Consider the following 17,447-nt stretch of genomic DNA (forward strand, 5'->3'; position numbering starts at 1 on the left):
TCAGGGTTTACTCCTGGCTATGCACTCAGAAATCACTCCTGGCTTGGGACTATATGGGAGGCTGGGGGATCAAGTTGAGATCCATCCTAGGTTAGTGTGTGCGATTACTAACCTACCTACCACTTGCGCCACTGCTCCAGTACCAGGTCTCAAAGTTTTTACAATGGTTTTACCATAATAAAATCATATTTTATCAGCAAAAGTTATAAGTAGGGTATAAGTGAGATCAAATCACCTTTAAATCACAGATAAAGCCCTTCCTTGGCCTTTAGTAGGGAATCTAAATAAGACATTCCTTAGGGAGATATAACCTTGAAATGTACAGCTTTATTTGTTCTTCTCATGAAGAAAAAAATCCCATGTTTTCAAAATGAGAAAGAACTGTATTTATAAATACATTGATCAATATTTGTTTAGAAGGGAGAAGAGATTGGAGGGGGGTGTTAATTAGGCTTTTTTTTTACTTTCTTCATGAGTTTTTATTAATTTCCTAATTCCCTGTAGCTCAAGAGATGTTAATTAATTCAAGAAGCCATAATAGCTAATCATTGGCTAAATAAATCTGAAATGGGATGTCTGTCACTGGAGATACAGCAGCTCATTGTAATTAAAATCATCAATTTGTGAAGTAATGTAAATAAAGGTTATTGTATCCTTTCTACTTCAGGAAATGTTAACCCTTTGCATAGCAGCCAGAAAAATCTGAGACTTAAAAAGCAAAAAGCATTAGTAGATTCCCGAGTTAGCAAATTACTCATTCCAGGTATGTTGTTTGTGGACATTACTAAACCATGAAGAATTAAACTGCTTGAAAAAAACAACATGGAGAATGTTTGAGGACTGAGAATTGTTGCCTTGAGAGAAATATAATGTCAGGAGAGCTAAAAGCACCCTCCAAATGGTGACCTTTATAAGCAATCCTAGATCCAAACAAACATTCTAGATTTGAGATTCCATTTTTAAGCAACTAATGTATGCAAGTGTACATTAGTTATTGTGGTTTAGAATGAAGTTACCTGGTGAACATTCAGTGCTTGTCTACTGCCTTTGGACTATCCTGTGAACGTGCAGGAAAGGTTACCTTAACAATACAGGACTAAATGGCAGGGCTTAGTCAGCATGATCACTCTGGGAAATAGAAAGACTGCATTAGGGCCCGGAGAGATAGCACAGGGGCGTTTGCCTTGCAAGCAGCCGATCCAGGACCAAAGGTGGTTGGTTCGAATCCCGGTGTCCCATATGGTCCCCCGTGCCTGCCAGGAGCTATTTCTGAGCAGACAGCCAGGAGTAACCCCTGAGCACTGCCGGGTGTGACCCAAAAACCAAAAAAAAAAAAAAAAAAAAAAGAAAGAAAGAAAGACGGCAAGCTCAGGAATGCAGTGTGGCAGCAGTGGACAGACAGAAGAAGCCATATAGTCCAAATTACCATTAAACTGCGCACCCACATTTCTCTTGGTATTTTCCTTGACCAAGAGAGAAGTCCATCTTTAATGTAATCAGTTCAAGTATCATTTATTTTATTTTATTTTGTTTTTTGTTTTTTTTTGGCCATACCAAGTGATGCTCTGGGGTTACTCTTGGCTATGTGCTCAGAAATTGCTCTTATGCTAGCGCGGGCAAGGCAGAGCCTTACCCCTTGCGCCACTGCTCCGGTATCATTGATGATGATTATAAATCTAATTCCTAGCAGAAATTCACAAGTTTTAGAGGCAAAATGACAGCTAGTAGCTTACAGATACATTCTGGGGAAAGATATTTTTGCTTTTGTAGGTTGTTTTTGTTTGTTTGTTTTGCCTTTGGGCTATTCCCATGGGTGCTCGGGCTTACTCTGTGCTCAGGGTTGGTCCTGGAGGTCCTGGCAAGTCAGGAAACTATAGAGATGCTAGATCAATCTGAGCTGGCCACAAGCAAGACAAGAGTCTTACCCACTGTACTATTTCTCCAGTCCCTAATTTTGCACTTTTTGTCAAAAGACCTAAGTTTGAGGGTTTTATTTTGTTTGTTTTGTTTTTAACTGTGACATCTATTAGAATGAAAGTGATGTAGGTAAAGGAAAGTAATGATGACTGCTCAGAGGGCTACTTCTGAAAGGAGCCTCTACATCAGAGGTCTCAAACTCAATTTACCTGGGGGCTGCAGGAGGCAAAGTCGGCGTGAGGCAGGGCCGCAATAAGAGATTTCGCTTACCGAATATTCGCAATAAAAAATCGCATTAATAAGAAAAAAAAATCTCAAAAAATCGCATTAAACATTTGCATACCCCGAAAGGAACTGCTCGGGGTATGTGAATGTTTAAAGCGATTTTTTTTCTTACTAATGCGATTTTTAGTGCGATTATTCGGTAAGCGAATAATCGCGAATACTGTGATATTTGAAGGCCGGCTGCGGGCCACAAAAAGTTGTACAGAGGGCCGCAAATGGCCCGTGGGCTGCGAGTTTGAGACCCCTGCTCTACATATAGCCTGGCGGAGCCTTGAACCTGATAAACTTGTTATGCAAATAGTTTTAGCCTAGGGGAGAGGACTGATAATGAAATCACAGCAAAACCACTCTTTTTTTTTTTTTTTTTTTTTTTGTGGTTTTTGGGTCACACCCGGCAGTGCTCAGGGGTTACTCCTGGCTCCATGCTCAGAAATTGCTCCTGGCAGGCACAGGGGACCATATGGGATGCTGGGATTTGAACCGATGACCTCCTGCATGAAAGGCAAACGCTTTACCTGGCTAAAACAGCATACAGGGCCCTCCCTTGCTTGTGGATGAGCAGCAGCATGGAATTGATATGAGCAACTTGCTTAGTTTATCATAACTAAGCTGTCAGAAATTTGCTTTGACAAATGCAAACTAACACAGATGAATGAGTTAATTATCACTAACGACCAAAAGTTCAGAACCAGACAGGCTGATATTTCTCTTTTCTTCCTTTTAAAAGCCCACTCAAACAAGCTCACTAATAGGATTTCAGATCTAAAAAATCTCTCCTAGTGCCCCAAATTAAGAGGGCCTAGAACAAATATGAAAAACACTGTTTGGCACTCATGTACCCGCCCCCTATATATATATATATATATATATATATATATATATATATATATATATATATATATATATATATATATACTCTTTCTTCTCCCCACTCCTGGCTTTGTCTGGTTCTGGTTCTATCTCTATCTCTCTTTCAGTCTGTCTGTCTCTCTCTGTGTCATCTCTCTCTCTCTCTCTCTCTCTCTCTCTCTCTCTCTCTGTTTCTCTCTTTCTCTGTCTCTATCTCTGTCTCTCTCTCTCTCTCTGTCACATGTCACACACACACACACACACACACACACACACATTCCCTGTCTATATAGTTATAATCACTAGCCTGTATTCAGGACAACCACTTCAGACCACTGCAGCAATCAATAAGAAGCCAATCAGGTTTCTTGTGAGAAGTGGCCATTAAAGGACAGAAAGACTGCTCTGGTTCAGCAGTCAGTTGGGTACAGTTTATGAAAGGTTTGAAAGGTGTTAGATGTTTTTGGTCCTGTTTATTTTTTAGACAGAGCCAGTTACTTTACTTTAATACAATGCACCATGGCTCAGTCTACAAAGGGAATTAAAGCAATTATCTGGGTAATTCAGGCTAAAAACTCTTCTCAAAATTACCAGATAATCATCTTCATCCAAACTTCACCAACAAAGAAAAGTTTATCATAAAAAAGGTATAAATCCTCAATGCTTTTTTCCTTTCCTTTCCAATATGGGTAAGATAAGTATAAAAGTAAACAGAAGCTTTCTCTTTAAATTATATTTCTGATCCAGTGACTGTGTAAATGTTTATGTTTAATTAGAGGTTCGTATACATAGACTAAAATAGTAAAGTCAAATTTGATAGACTGAATAATGGCAGCCTTGGCCAAGTCCTCTGAAAAAATTAATAGACTTAAAATATAATGATTAGAAGTTGGAGTGATAGTACAGTAGCAAGGTCATTTGGCTTACACACTGCTGGCCCTGGTTTCATCCCCCAAATCCCATATGGTCCCTGAACCCACCAGGTGTGATTCTTGAGCACAGAATAAAAAGTAAGGCCTGAGCACTGTCAGATGTGACCCAGAAGAAAAAATAAAGATTAGTTCATAATCTTGAGTTATATTCTTAAAATCTTATAAAAGAAGAATTCATGGTTAAGGAATCTAAGATTCCTTGTGGAGAAAATAGGACTGAGATCAGGAAAGAAGCTATAAATACCTATAAAAATAGGTATTTTCACTAATAAAGACAATAAGAACAACTCATTAAATAGGAAAAAGATTTAAATATTTCTCTGTATGTGAATTAGGAATAAAATCAACAATCACTTAATTTCTATTTATTTTCCTTAGTATTTTAGATCCTGGTCAGATACTCCTTCCCTTGCAGTTTTAGCAAAATGATTTTGATTTTGCTCCTGGTAAAATGTATAGTAAAGGCACTATTTTCTGATGTCTCTTTGCCTCTATACTTAGTCTTCTTCCTAAGGTCTCAAAACACCTCTGAGATCTTTCTAAGCCAGAATGAATGTAATCAGAATTCTCAGAGTTGGAGAAAACATAAGCAGATTTAAATGACTATATAATAGGATTTACCAGAAGGAAATATCAGTGGTAGAGAGGGGTTTCTAGACTGAGCTTAACCCTTGAAGTCCCAACCCCATTTTCAATTATGTGCTTTTAATTCCAAAATCACCGAGCAATACCATGAAAGTTAAAAAATACAAAACTACTCTGGAAAAAGTATATATAAACCAAACTTTGGTGAGTCAAGTCACATTTCAGTGGCATCCTGAGAGCCTGGGATGGGAAGGTGTATTGGTGAATATATAATGGGCTTTTCTAGGCCAGCAGTGCAGAGAAGGACTTTCAAGGGTATCTGTGTGCAGCAATGGGATGAGAAGTTAAACTCTTTGAATTCAGCCTTTGCTAGCAAAATCACCACAGGAACTTTTTCCCCCTGCGGTGGTCTGAAATGTGACTAGGCAGTCTTCAGCTCTCTAGAACACTATGATTTTTGACTTCCATATTCCCAGAAGTAGCTTTTCCTCTGCTCCTAGATGAGCATCATCCTTTCAGCTGTATATGTTATTCCTCTCAACATTGCTAAGCCTCTGGTCTATGCTGCAGGCCTACTTGGAGTATCAAGATAAGGTGAGAGGGGCAAAGAGATGTTCTAGACCCCCTGTCTTGAACTTCACAATCATATTCCAAAAGGACTCCTTTGTAGAGTTCCTGAAGACCCATACCACACCCTTCTCTGGAGGAAGATGGCACAAGTCCAGGTGTGATTGGTCAACTACTTGCTGGGAACTTGAACTATGTTACTTTTAAAATAAAATGAAATAAAAATGAACAACTTTTTATACAAATCACTAGGAATCAAGTATGGTTTTGGAATTCAAAATTCTATCAAATTTTTAAAAATTAAACCAGCACATTTACTGTATGTTATATAACAAGCCCGGCTGGATCTGGAGTGGCATACTGTAATCAAATGCATTAATATCTCTGCAGAAATTTACATGAATATTCACTTCGAGTGCGATAAGTAATGACTATAAATAAATTCACATCAGCTTAAGTCACATATTGACACCAAATAAGTTCACATAAGGCAAGACTTTGTAGTTAAATGAACTCAACTGCAAAACAAACAAACAATACTTTTCATATCTGGGTTTTGAAATTGTGGGTATAGGATTTTTGATCTGTTATGATTAATGTACACAACCAAGAGTTACTTGCTTTATTACCCTGTCTTTTTGTGAAAGCTAAGTCTGTTGACAGACATAAACTAGAAAATTTGTGTTGCTCTAATACCTGTTTATCAACAACTTTGGTCATGTTTTTTCTTCTCCTGTGACTTTTATGCACTTTATTTGGTATATTAAACACTGAAGGTAAGGCAATTCTTTATAATTTTTATGTTTAGATACGACTTTTATTACTATTTTATTGTTGTTTTGGGCCATACCAAGTGGTCCTTAGAGTCACTCCAGGTTCAGTGCTTAGACTACTTCCAGTGGTGTGCTGGGTTCCTGGGATTGCCAGGTATCAACTCAGAGCTCCAGCATGCAAAGCAAAAGGCTGCTCCAATCCTTCACACCACTTTCCTAGCCCTGGAAATTACTTATAATGCCTGATTTAGAATATAGACCCCAGAGTTTACCAGGTTCCCACCAGGTATGCCTCCCGTCACATTGACTTTCGTCTTGCTTTCTGTTCTTTAGTCTTTTGTTCCTCCACATACACACTGGTTTTGGGGTCATACCCAGTGATGTTCAGGAGGTTACACCTGGCTCTACATCAAAAATTACTCTTGGCAGTGCACAGGGGACCAGATGAGATGGCTGGGATGAACCCAGGTCAGTTGAGTGGAAGGCAAGCCCCCTAACCACTGTAATAGCTCTCCAGCCCCTATTCTTTGAGTCTTGACTTTGCACTGCTTTGGGGGCCTCAAGGTCTAACATCCTAATTTTGTTCCCTCAATCATCCTTAGAAATGAAATCCAGGTTCCATACTACATATCCCAGAGGAACATTAATTTCCGAGCTAAATAACATATTTTGAAATCTAGCTCCTTGCTGATGCCACAGTGGGCCTCTACATTTTGTATATTGAGTCTCTATCCTTATTCATCAAGACCCATTGACAATATTTGTGCCTGGAAGACTAGATTCTCAGATACATATAATCCATCTGATCAGTAGGACTGATTAAAGTCAAAAGTTCAATGGAACTTCTTATTTTTCAAATCCTGAAAATTCATCTTCTATCATTTACTGGAACAAATTCTGTTATAACATGCTGCTAGGCATAACAATTTTGAGCTCCAAGTAAATTCCACAGTGGAGATTTCTCCAGCCATTGTTCAAGACCTTGCCGGATAAGCAATTTTAGTGGAATAAATACTCACTGTGAAATAAAGTGGTTGAACTCCTCAGACCATTTTTCCGGATGAAGTAAAGTAGGTGGAGGATTTCTGCAAAACAAAAGCCAATTTTTTTTTTTAAATGAAAAGGTTCATGGCTGGCAACTTTTCTAACTGTGCCGGCAAAAAATAAATAAATAAATAAAAAGGTTCAGTAGATTCAGTTAAAGCAAAAAGATGAACTTGTTTTTACTGATATCAATTTAAATAGCTCTGATAAGATCTATTCTGATTTCCCTAGATGGAAGTCATTCATTAGCAATACATTATAAAGTGTCAGCTCCTATTTATTTAGTACTTCATTTTAATTGATTACAGACCTCCTATATCCACTGCTTCCTTAAAAAACGGTGAGGGTTGTGCAGATCAAGAACATTCCTTGGGAATGGACACACTAAGAAGAAGCAAAAAAATAAGAGTCACTAGAACTTAGAGCTATTATTTTTGTTATAAGAACTCCTAAGCCTCATAGTAGGACCTGTAAAGAAGTAAACTTCAGGGGTTGGTGCAGTGGCACAGAAGTAGGGCATTTGCCTTGCACATGGCTAACCTAGGACAGACCTCGGTGTTCCCAAGCCCAGGAGTGATTTCTGAGTGCATAGCCAGGAGTAACCCCTGAGTGTCACTGGGTGTGGTCCAAAATATAATTAAAAAAATAAGAAAAAGAAAAAAGAAAAGAAAGAAAAAGAGAGGCCGGTGAGGTGGTGTTAGAGGTAAGGTGTCTGCTTTGCAAGCGCTAGCCAAGGAAGGACCACGGTTTGATCCCCGGCATCCCATATGGTCCCCCCAAGCCAGGGGCAATTTCTGAGTGCTTAGCCAGGACTAACCCATGAGCATCAAACAGGTGTGGCCCGAAAAAAAAAAGAAAGAAAAAGAAATGGACTTCATTCACAAGCTTTCAGAGCATTGTGTTACCATTTAACTTAAATGGCATGTTACATTAAAAGTATCTTAATAAATTAGTCATGTTGTAATTATTTTTAAAGGGTAACTTCTGAATAGATAGCAAAGAAAGTAAAGTGGAGAGTCCATGTTTTAAACTCAGAGAGGTACTATGGAGAAAAAGGGGATAGACAGTTAATGTAAGCCCTGAAGGACCAAGAGAATTTGAGAAGAGCTGAAGACTGTGGTCACCAGACTGCTTCCTGGTAATAAGGTAGGAAAAGTGGGAAGGAAAGAACCCTGCATTAGACTGATAAAATCTGGGCTTAAAAAGATAGTATAGCAACTAAAGTACTCGAATTGAATGAGGCCAACCTCTGGTACCCCATATGGTTCCCTAAGACTACCAAGAATGAGTTCCCTGATTACAGAGTCAGAAGTAAGGCCTGAATACCATCTAGAGTGCTCCCCCCAAAATAAATTCAAATATATATCTGATTATGAATCTGATTATAAAAAGAGGTGGCATTTTTATTGATGGTTTGTTTTCCTAGTCATAAATGGAAAATGGTTCCTGTGGGTAAGAGAAGTTTAATAAATAAATAGTGTCTAAATTCTAAAATCATTATATATAGATTTTGTTTTTACTTAGGCTATAACTGCTTCCTAAAGCCACAGTTCATACACCTTCAATAGGAAGAACAGAAAGCAGCAAGAGTGATCTGAAATGTAAATTATGTCTTATAATGTGATTACAAGTTTCTATTCACTACTTATCTCTTCTCATTTCCTACAGGGAATTTTTTATTCTAACACCATACTGCCTTAGAAAAATCATTTTCCTAATTTCTGTGAAGTCAAATGTGACCATGTGACTGAGATCTGGGCAATAATATATAAGTAAAGTTGTGTTTAGTGTTTTCATAAAGTCTTCTTAAAAAAGTGGAGACATACTGGCTTACTTTATCTCCTTTTCTGCCCTCTGGAGAATGGATGTGAACTGGAACTTGAGTAGCCATTTTAAACATGAAGTGGACTTAAAAATAAAAATCATGAGCAGAGCTGAATAATGAATATAGATAGGAAATTATCAATCTATTTGTGGCAATGCAAAGCTTCTATGAAGGTTCTAGACTGTTTTCCTCAGTAAGAAAAATTAAGTTCCCCCCTCTCTTAGCACTTTTTTCCCCCACAGTTACAAAGCTGTTCATGATTGAGTTTCAGTCATACTATGTACAACATCCTTCACCAGAGCACATTTCGTACCACCAAATGTCCCCAGTTTCTCTCCTGTCTTCCCCCTGCCATCTCCCTTGCCTGCCTCTGTGCCACTGTGGCATTTTTCTTCTCTCTCTCTCTCTCTCTCTCTCTCTCTCTCTCTCTCTCTCTCTCTCTCTCTCTCTCTCTCTCTCTCTCTCTCTCTCTCTCTAGATATATATATATATACATACATATATATATACATATATATGTCTTTTTGTTTAGACACTGTGGTTTGCAATATTATTATTACCTATCACTTTATTGCCTTTGAGCACTCAGTTCTTGTTCAAAGTGATGATTTCCAACTGTCATAGTGGTCCCTTCTCTGCCTTGCACTCTCCACTGTTTGTGGCAAACTTTTTACCATGGACTAATCCTTCTGACCCTCATCTCTATCATCTTTAGATATTATTAATAACTATCTTTTCTTTTAATTTTTGTTTGTTTGTTTTTGGGTCACATCCAGCAGTGCTCAGGTGTTGCTCCTGGGTCTGCGCTCAGAAATTGCTCCTGGTAGGCTTGAGGGACCATATGAGATGCCGGAATTCGAACCACCATCCATCATGGTTTGGCTGTGTGCAAGGCAAATGCCGTACTGCTGTACTATCTCCCTGGCCCCTACACTATCTTATTTTATATCCTAAAATGAGAGTGATCATTCTATGTCTATCTCTCTCCCTCTGGCTCATTTTGCTCAGCATAATACATTCCATATTCACCTATGTATAAGCAAATTTCATGGCTTAGTCATTTTTTATACAACCAACTCTAACTGAATAAAGTAAAATTCAGAAAAATTGTCATGTGAGGCATTTGCCTTGCATGCAGAAAAATGGTGGTTCGAATCCTGGCATCCCATATGGTCCTCTGAGCCTGCCTGGAGCTATTTCTGAGCATAGAGCCAGGAGTAACCCCTGAGCACTGCTGGGTGTGACACCTTTCCCCCAAAACAAACAAACAAAAAAATTGTTCTATGATTAGCACAAATTTTATAAAGATATGTGGTAGCATAATGAAGAATAACTTACTCAGAGGAGCCCCTTTTGACTTTTTAGAGAAGATGAGTTTTAGCTGAATATTAGATTTTAAATACAGAGGAAAAAGAAGCCACTTCAAGCTTAGAAAACAATTGCCAAGTTATAGAAATATATCTAATTATAAGTTCAAAGACCATAAGTAATTTTTTTTTTAGTTTTTGAGTCACACCGGGCGGTGCTCAGGGATTACTCCTGACTGTCTGCTCAGAAATAGCTCCAAGCAGGCAAGGGGGACCATATGGGACACTGGAATTCGAACCAACCACCTTTGGTCCTGGATCCGCTGCTTGCAAGGCAAACGCTGCTGTGCTATCTCTCTGGGCCCATAAGTAATTTTTGAAGCTACATTTTTATGATTCTTTAGGTTCTAAAGTGAGATCAGAAGGGAAGAAAAAAATGGGAAGGAAAAATGATAAGAGAAAATATATAATTTCCCTGTTCTGCAGGTTTTAATTATCCTTCAAAGCTTCTGAAGACAAAAAGAAAATTATCTGTGTCTCTGGCTAGAGAGAATAGAGTTCCATTATTTTGAAAGTTGCCTCTTTATCTCACAATGCCATTTAATAATATTTGCATTTATCTTTCCCTTCCAATTTTAAGTTATACAAATATATAGCTTTATATATAATTTCTAGTTTAATACTAAAGTAACATTTAAGTATTGGCAGGCTACTTATACTGGCATCAGCAATTTTTAGATGTACATCTGCATGTCTTCCCAGCTCCCTCTGAGATGTGTAGGGCATCTCTCAAAATAAGTCTATCTTAAACATCTCTATTGCTGTTCCCAGGATTTCGGCCTTCATTGACTCTTCTTGTGTTTCCTGCCCATTCTATTCTCACTTAGGTCAGTTCCACAGAGAACAGCTGCCTAAGCAATCTACTTTCTATTCAACTTAATTCATCCCTAAAGCAGTTAACCATGACCAATCTTAGAGACAGAGTGAACAGACTTGATTAAAACAACCCTTGTAGGCTTGACATTGGCCAGCTGAGCATGGAGGGAAAGACCATTGCTTTAATTAGGGAACTACCTGGCAACGACCCATTGGAAAAATGGACAGCAAATGTCTACTCTTGTGTAGAGAACACAGTACCTTTCCATTGTCCATTTATTTGTCCACAGAAATGATGGCCAAAGGCCACCATTGATGACTAGACCTGAACCTCTGCAGCTGGACAAAGAACATAGCATCAGATCACCACTCACCCTAGCTACAACTGGTCCATGGTGGCCTACTTTGAACCCTACATAAGAAAACATCTTTGAAGGTCAATATACTAGTATTTGGTTTAAGAGCTTCATTTGACCTTGCACATGCTTTGCTTTTCCTGGAATCTATTCATCATACTTAGGTTCAGCAGACTGAGATCTTGTGGAAAGATTAGCTCTATAAAGAACACCAAAAAGCATCTGAAAGCTTTTCAATACTCTGTGTGGACTGCAATATAGTTCTCTTGCCACCACAAAAGGTACCAGATAAGTAATAATTGTATATTTTGCTTTTTCAACACAGATGCAAGCTGCAATCATGCTCTGGGCCTCTGGTGAGAAATGTTTCACATGTTCTATGATGGGAAAGTTAGTGCATAGCAGAGACTCAGAGATATGTGGGCATCATTCTCCGGTGGCAGAGCTGCTGAGAGTCTGTGAGTGGCTGCAGGGCTATGAATTTGAGCAACAAAATCTCATTTGGATAATATTTATATGAACATATAAGATAACATAGAAAAAAGAGGTGAGTCAGTGAAGGAAAAGGTCTTTGATTTGAATTTTGCCTGTGTGGATTCTATTCCTGTGTTGTGAACACAAAATTTAATTTCTAAAAAGATGAGCTCTTGCCCAAAGAGCATTAGAGCTATGTTGGTGAAAAAAGACTTGAACTCTTCTATGCCCACTGCTGATACCATAGTCCCACATCCTGTTAGTAATGATGCAGATAAAGTTAATGTTCTTCCCCTCAAAGCCTCTGTGGAACATAATGACTTGCTGGGCAGTCACATACAATTCATTTAAGACCCTGAAATAGAGAAACAATGGATTGAAGTGAGATAAACACATGACCAAAGGACAGCTCATCCTAATTTAATCTAAAAAGCATGACTCAAAAGAATTAAACTGGTTCAATAAAATTGGGTTTAAAGAGTGTTTTGGTTTGTTGTGGTGCTGTTGTTGTTGTTGTTGTTGGAAGGACAGGCAAAGAATAAGGAAATTTAGTAATTAGAGCTAACATTGTGAGATCCATATTCAAGGAGGCAGATGGAGACATTAGAGAGTGCAATAGGCATTTCAGTGATAGAAAGTAGAAACAATGAAAAAATAAGAAAAGCAAAAACAATGAAAAAAAGGCAGAAAAGCAGGGAATAGGGAGGAAATGGACCAGGAAGAAGAGAAAGGCGGAGATATGCTTCCCAGAACCAAGACCCAGTGTTAGGAGTCTTGTAGGCTCTTCTTGAACTCCTCCTGACTTCTTCCTCTGGTCAATCTAGAATATGACTAAGAGCCTGTGCTTGGCCCTAATCTTCTGTATATTCACTAATGGATCATTTTATGCAGAGAGCTATCTAATCAGCACTTCTTGTCATGATTTTTTCTCTGTCTTTTGTCTCCATCCATTAACCAGAGTGTCCTGTTTTGATCTTTCCAAAGCACCTTAAAGTATTTAGTTAAGAAACAAACTCATCTCCCTCCACTAACTCACATTCACTTGAATGCTGATCCCTGAGCACCACCAGGTGTGACCCTCAAAAAGAAAAAGTTTTAAAAATCAACTACTTCATTTATTGTAATTTGTTATGACATCAATAGAAAATTGATACATCAATCTAAGCATGAGATATATATTTCTGCTTCCTAAATTTCATCTCATTACCCTACTTCAGCTACTCATCACCTCATACTTAGGTTACTCCCATAGACTGCTGATGTTTTTAACCTCCCTTTTTCTAATCCATCTTGTATTTGGCCACTAGAATTACTATTTAATATACAATATTTTTATGTATAGAAATATACAATATTTAATATTCAGTACTACACAATATTTAATTTTATTTGACCATAGTGTTTTCATGCTCAAAGTTCTTTAATAGATTCACACTGCCAAAAAACCAAAATCTCAATCATTTGTCATGGACTTTTTGGTCTTACTCCAGCCACTTCCTCAGACTCAACCCATTCTGCAGTACTACAGTACACTACACTTAGAGATATACTACTGCAGTTAGATCTCCTAAAGCAGGTCCAGATTTTTATGCCCCAGGGCACAACTTCATCTTTGGTTTAGAATACTCTTCCCAGCTGATTTATCTGTTCTATGTGTCTTCAGAGCCCTGCACAGCAGCAATCATTTAAATTTTTAATGAGTAACCACATGAAGCCAGTACACAAATATACATAGATTCTATGTTATCTACATAAATTATATCAGGAGAAAATATTACTAGGTCCCCAAAGTAGCATAAAATTTGAAAAACATATAAAAAATAAAAAATAGAGCTGGAGTAACCTCTGTTGGGTGTGACCCAAAAACCAAATAAATAAATAAAAACATAAAAAACATAAAATTAGAAAAACAGTTGCTTTTGGAGATAAGCAAATTTCAACTAAATTATTCATAGCAAGCAAGAGTAAAGAATCCCCAAGACAATGACTTGGAGTTGGCTTTGACCACTTAAGTCTCATTTCTCTACTTCTAAGATACCCAGTTTCTGAAATGTTCTCAAATTTATGAATATAATTGAATGAAATGAGCAAGTAAATATGCTTTAAATTTTATAGATCTGACCATCATAGTCATATATAGATATATGGTAGGTTGGGGATAGAAAGGTATTAATAATAAGTACATATTTAGTGCTTATCTTATCACTATGTCCATGCTGTGTTCACATATAGGCTAATGAGACACCATCACAATTTTATGAAATAGGAATTATTGAGAAAATTGGATTCAAACCTTTTTTTCAAGATATACAATAAAAGTTGGGCCGACGAGGTGGCGCTAGAGGTAAGGTGTCTGCCTTGCAAGCACTAGCCAACGAAGGACCACAGTTTGATCCCCCCATATGGTCCCCCCCAAGTGAGGGGCAATATCTGAGCACTTAGTCAGGAGTAACCCCTGAGCATCAAACGGGTGAGGGAGGCCGAAAAAAAAAAAGATATACAATAAAAGTGGAAGAAGCAGGCCTGTAACCCAGGTATTTCTGCTTTAATGCTCATATACTATCTTGCTGTTTTCTATATTTTATCTCATGAAAAGTCCATTATTTTGGAACATAAATTAAGGGAATGTATATGCACACAAACATGCACGTGTGTGCGCACACACAAACACACACACACACACAAGACAGAAAACCAATTAAGAAGCAACACCTTTAGAAGGTGCAAAATGAAGTGCTCAAACATTAAAGCGCTAGCACCGCTGAGACTGAGTGAAAGATTTCTCAATGAGACTGAGTTAATTAAGAAAGACTCCCTGGAAGTTGTGAAGTTTGAAGTAGGTCCTAAAAAGGAGGGAAATAAATCAGTTTGGAGGAGAGAAAGTTTGGGAAGAATATGAGAAGACGCTATAAAGACAGAAGTATAATAATTACAAATAATCAGTAACACAAGTTATATTTTATACAGTATACAATAATCACTTTAAAAGATATTCTATGTGTTTAGTGATAAAGACAATACAACAAAAGATTGAACTCACTTAACTAACTATTCTGAGTATTTGCTATAGCAACAAAGCTGCCATTCTGCTTGGGGCAGATTTACTAACAAATTTAAATATTAATTGAAAGCCCATGTCTTATCTATGAATATTACTACTCAGCCCAACCTAAGTTGCTCTTCTCCATTTATTAATATTTTACTTGTCCAAAATGGAACTTTTAAAGCGGCACCAGTACCTCATACCTGGAAAACCTTTGCTTTACCACTGAGCTCCATCCCCAGCTCTGAATTATTTTTAGAAGTTTTAATATTAGGATGCTGGAGACGTAGTGCAGAGAATGGGGCACTTGCTTTGCATATGACTGACTTAGGTTAGTTAGATCCCCAGCAACCCATCTGGTCCCTGAATTCCATTAATTATAATTCCTGAGCATTGCTAGGTGTGACCCAAAAACCAAAAATAATTTTTAAAGAATTGTTAGCATTTACTTATAATGTGTGGGTGTCTTAATTTTAAAAACATTCCCCAATACACAAATACAGAGCAGCAAAATTTCTTTTTATAGAGTTTAATTTAATTTGTTCTAATTTTCTAAATTCCCTTTTAATATTACACCCATCCTTTTTTCTTCCTTGTTTGTATTATCTCTGACTTCTTTGTTTTGACTTTTGGGTCACATCAGCAGTGTTCTGGGTTTATTCCTGGCTCTGTGCTCAGGGATCACTCCTGTGGTGTCCAGGGAACAATGGGGGCAATATGTAGTGCTAGGACAGAATTGGTGTTGCCCACATGAAAGGTGAGTGTCTCGTCTCTACAGCTCTCTCTCTCTCTCTTTCTCTCTCTCTCTCTCTCTCTCTCTCTCTCTCTCTCTCTCTCTCTCTCTCTCTCTCTCAAAGTGATTTTATACTTGATCTTAGCCAAAAGGCCAAGAAGCGATTTTAAAAGTGATTTTAAAAATATTTGCTATAGGGGAAAGTGATGTGCTCAGTTGGTATAGTTCATAACATGCATGTGAGAAGCGTTGGGTTGATTCCTGGAACTGCAAAAATGTACAAAATGCTAAATATACTAGGAATTTGATTTTATAAAGCATTGGTCATTGGGGACAGTAGAAATAGAATTATATGCTTCATATAAATATCCTGGCATTTATTTTGCATTCAGTAAAAGTACTTAAGATCACCCCAGGTCAACGTAATAATGAAATAATAGAATCTACAATGTAAACATAGTTATAGTTTACTTTTTCAGCTAATCACCACTGATAGATATTCAGGCAGTTCTAGTTATTTTTACCATTAATAAGAAGGCTGAATTGACTTCCAAATACCACTTTGTATGCAATTTTTAGTTTTAGAGATATTTCTTAGGTGGCCAATACCTCCTGTCAATGAACATTTAGGATCATGCCATGTAACAAACACAGCTCTGTTTCATTACCTTGAGGTGTCCCACGGAGCAGTGCCAGGATAGAGGAGAACATGACTTGCAAGCAGGAGTCCATCAATACACTGAATGGGAACTCAAAGTTGTTTCACTTCACTTGGGTCAAACTTTGAAGCTGATACTGCGTCCCTTAGCCCCCTTAAGAAAATCTGCTTCCCGCTTCCAATAGGAAGCACCTAGGCTATGTATGGTTCTGATGAAGAAGAATCATGGGGAATAAAACTAAAAAGCTGAAGAAATAGATTTGAATTCAGAAAATAAAGAATGTGAACTAACACACGATGATCCCAGAGTTGGACACTGAAAAGACAACATCTTCAATGAAGAGCCAAGGTTGGTTCTGACAGCAAAGGCATCAGATAGAACATGAATGAACTTCACTGGAAAAGCTTTGCTCAGTGTGATGCTTTCAGGCCAGAAAAAGATGGAGAGTGAATAGAACACTAGATGGGGCAGTGTTCAAAAGGAAGCAAATGTAGGGTTAAAAATATATTTAACTGTTAACAAAGGAAAAAACACACAAATTATTCTTATTTATGTTTTGGGCCACACTTAGCGGTTTTCAGTGCTTACTCTTTGCTCAGGGATCACTGTTGGCAATGCGTAGGGTTCAAACTGAGGACAACTGAGTGTAAGGCAATGCCATAACTCCTGTGCTATCTCCCTGGACCTTATTTATTTAGGTTTTGGGCCATCTGCCTGTGCCAGAGGGCTATTCTCAGCTCAAAGCTTGGGAACCCCTTACAGCAGAGCTGTAGGAAAGTGCGGTGCTGATGCTCACATCTGTGCTTCTTGCATGTGAGGCAAGTGCTCAGCTATTTGAGCTACCTCTTTGGACCCAAAGGTAGGAGTAATTCAGGAGTCCCTGAGTTCTCTTACCTCTTGGGGCCCAGACAAATCTATTGAACTATTTTGTGATATGAGGAACCTTCATAAGAAAACTGACTCGAAATGAAGGATTAAATCTGAGTTTTATAGAGTGAGGAGTTGTGGGAAGGTGTGCACAGAATGCATGCAGTTCACTGGAGGGAATTAGCAGACCTGTTCCTTCCCTTTTTACACCCTGATCCCTTCTTTCTCAAGATAAGGATGCACTTTTCCTCTGGAGATAGGCAGACTTCTTCTTATATGTGAGGTCATGGCCAACTTCAAGGAAAGTTTAGAAAGTCTTACCTAGAAACTTTCTCACATTCTTTTGTGTGTGATT

The 17,447-nt window shown here is 38.0% G+C and overlaps 1 protein-coding gene across 1 annotated transcript in view; it reads right to left on the reverse strand.

The window, feature by feature from the left end:
* MYO3B (myosin IIIB) overlaps positions 1 to 17,447 on the reverse strand; it is a 481,137-nt gene that overhangs the window by 337,311 nt on the left and 126,379 nt on the right. Inside the window, exon 8 of the mRNA XM_049772878.1 lies at positions 6,928 to 6,993. Coding sequence (XP_049628835.1) covers positions 6,928 to 6,993 — 66 coding nt within the window. The remainder of the gene's footprint in view (positions 1 to 6,927; positions 6,994 to 17,447) is intronic.

Source organism: Suncus etruscus, chromosome 5, assembly GCF_024139225.1.
Source record: "Suncus etruscus isolate mSunEtr1 chromosome 5, mSunEtr1.pri.cur, whole genome shotgun sequence".
In the NCBI taxonomy this organism is placed as follows: Eukaryota; Metazoa; Chordata; class Mammalia; order Eulipotyphla; family Soricidae; genus Suncus; species Suncus etruscus.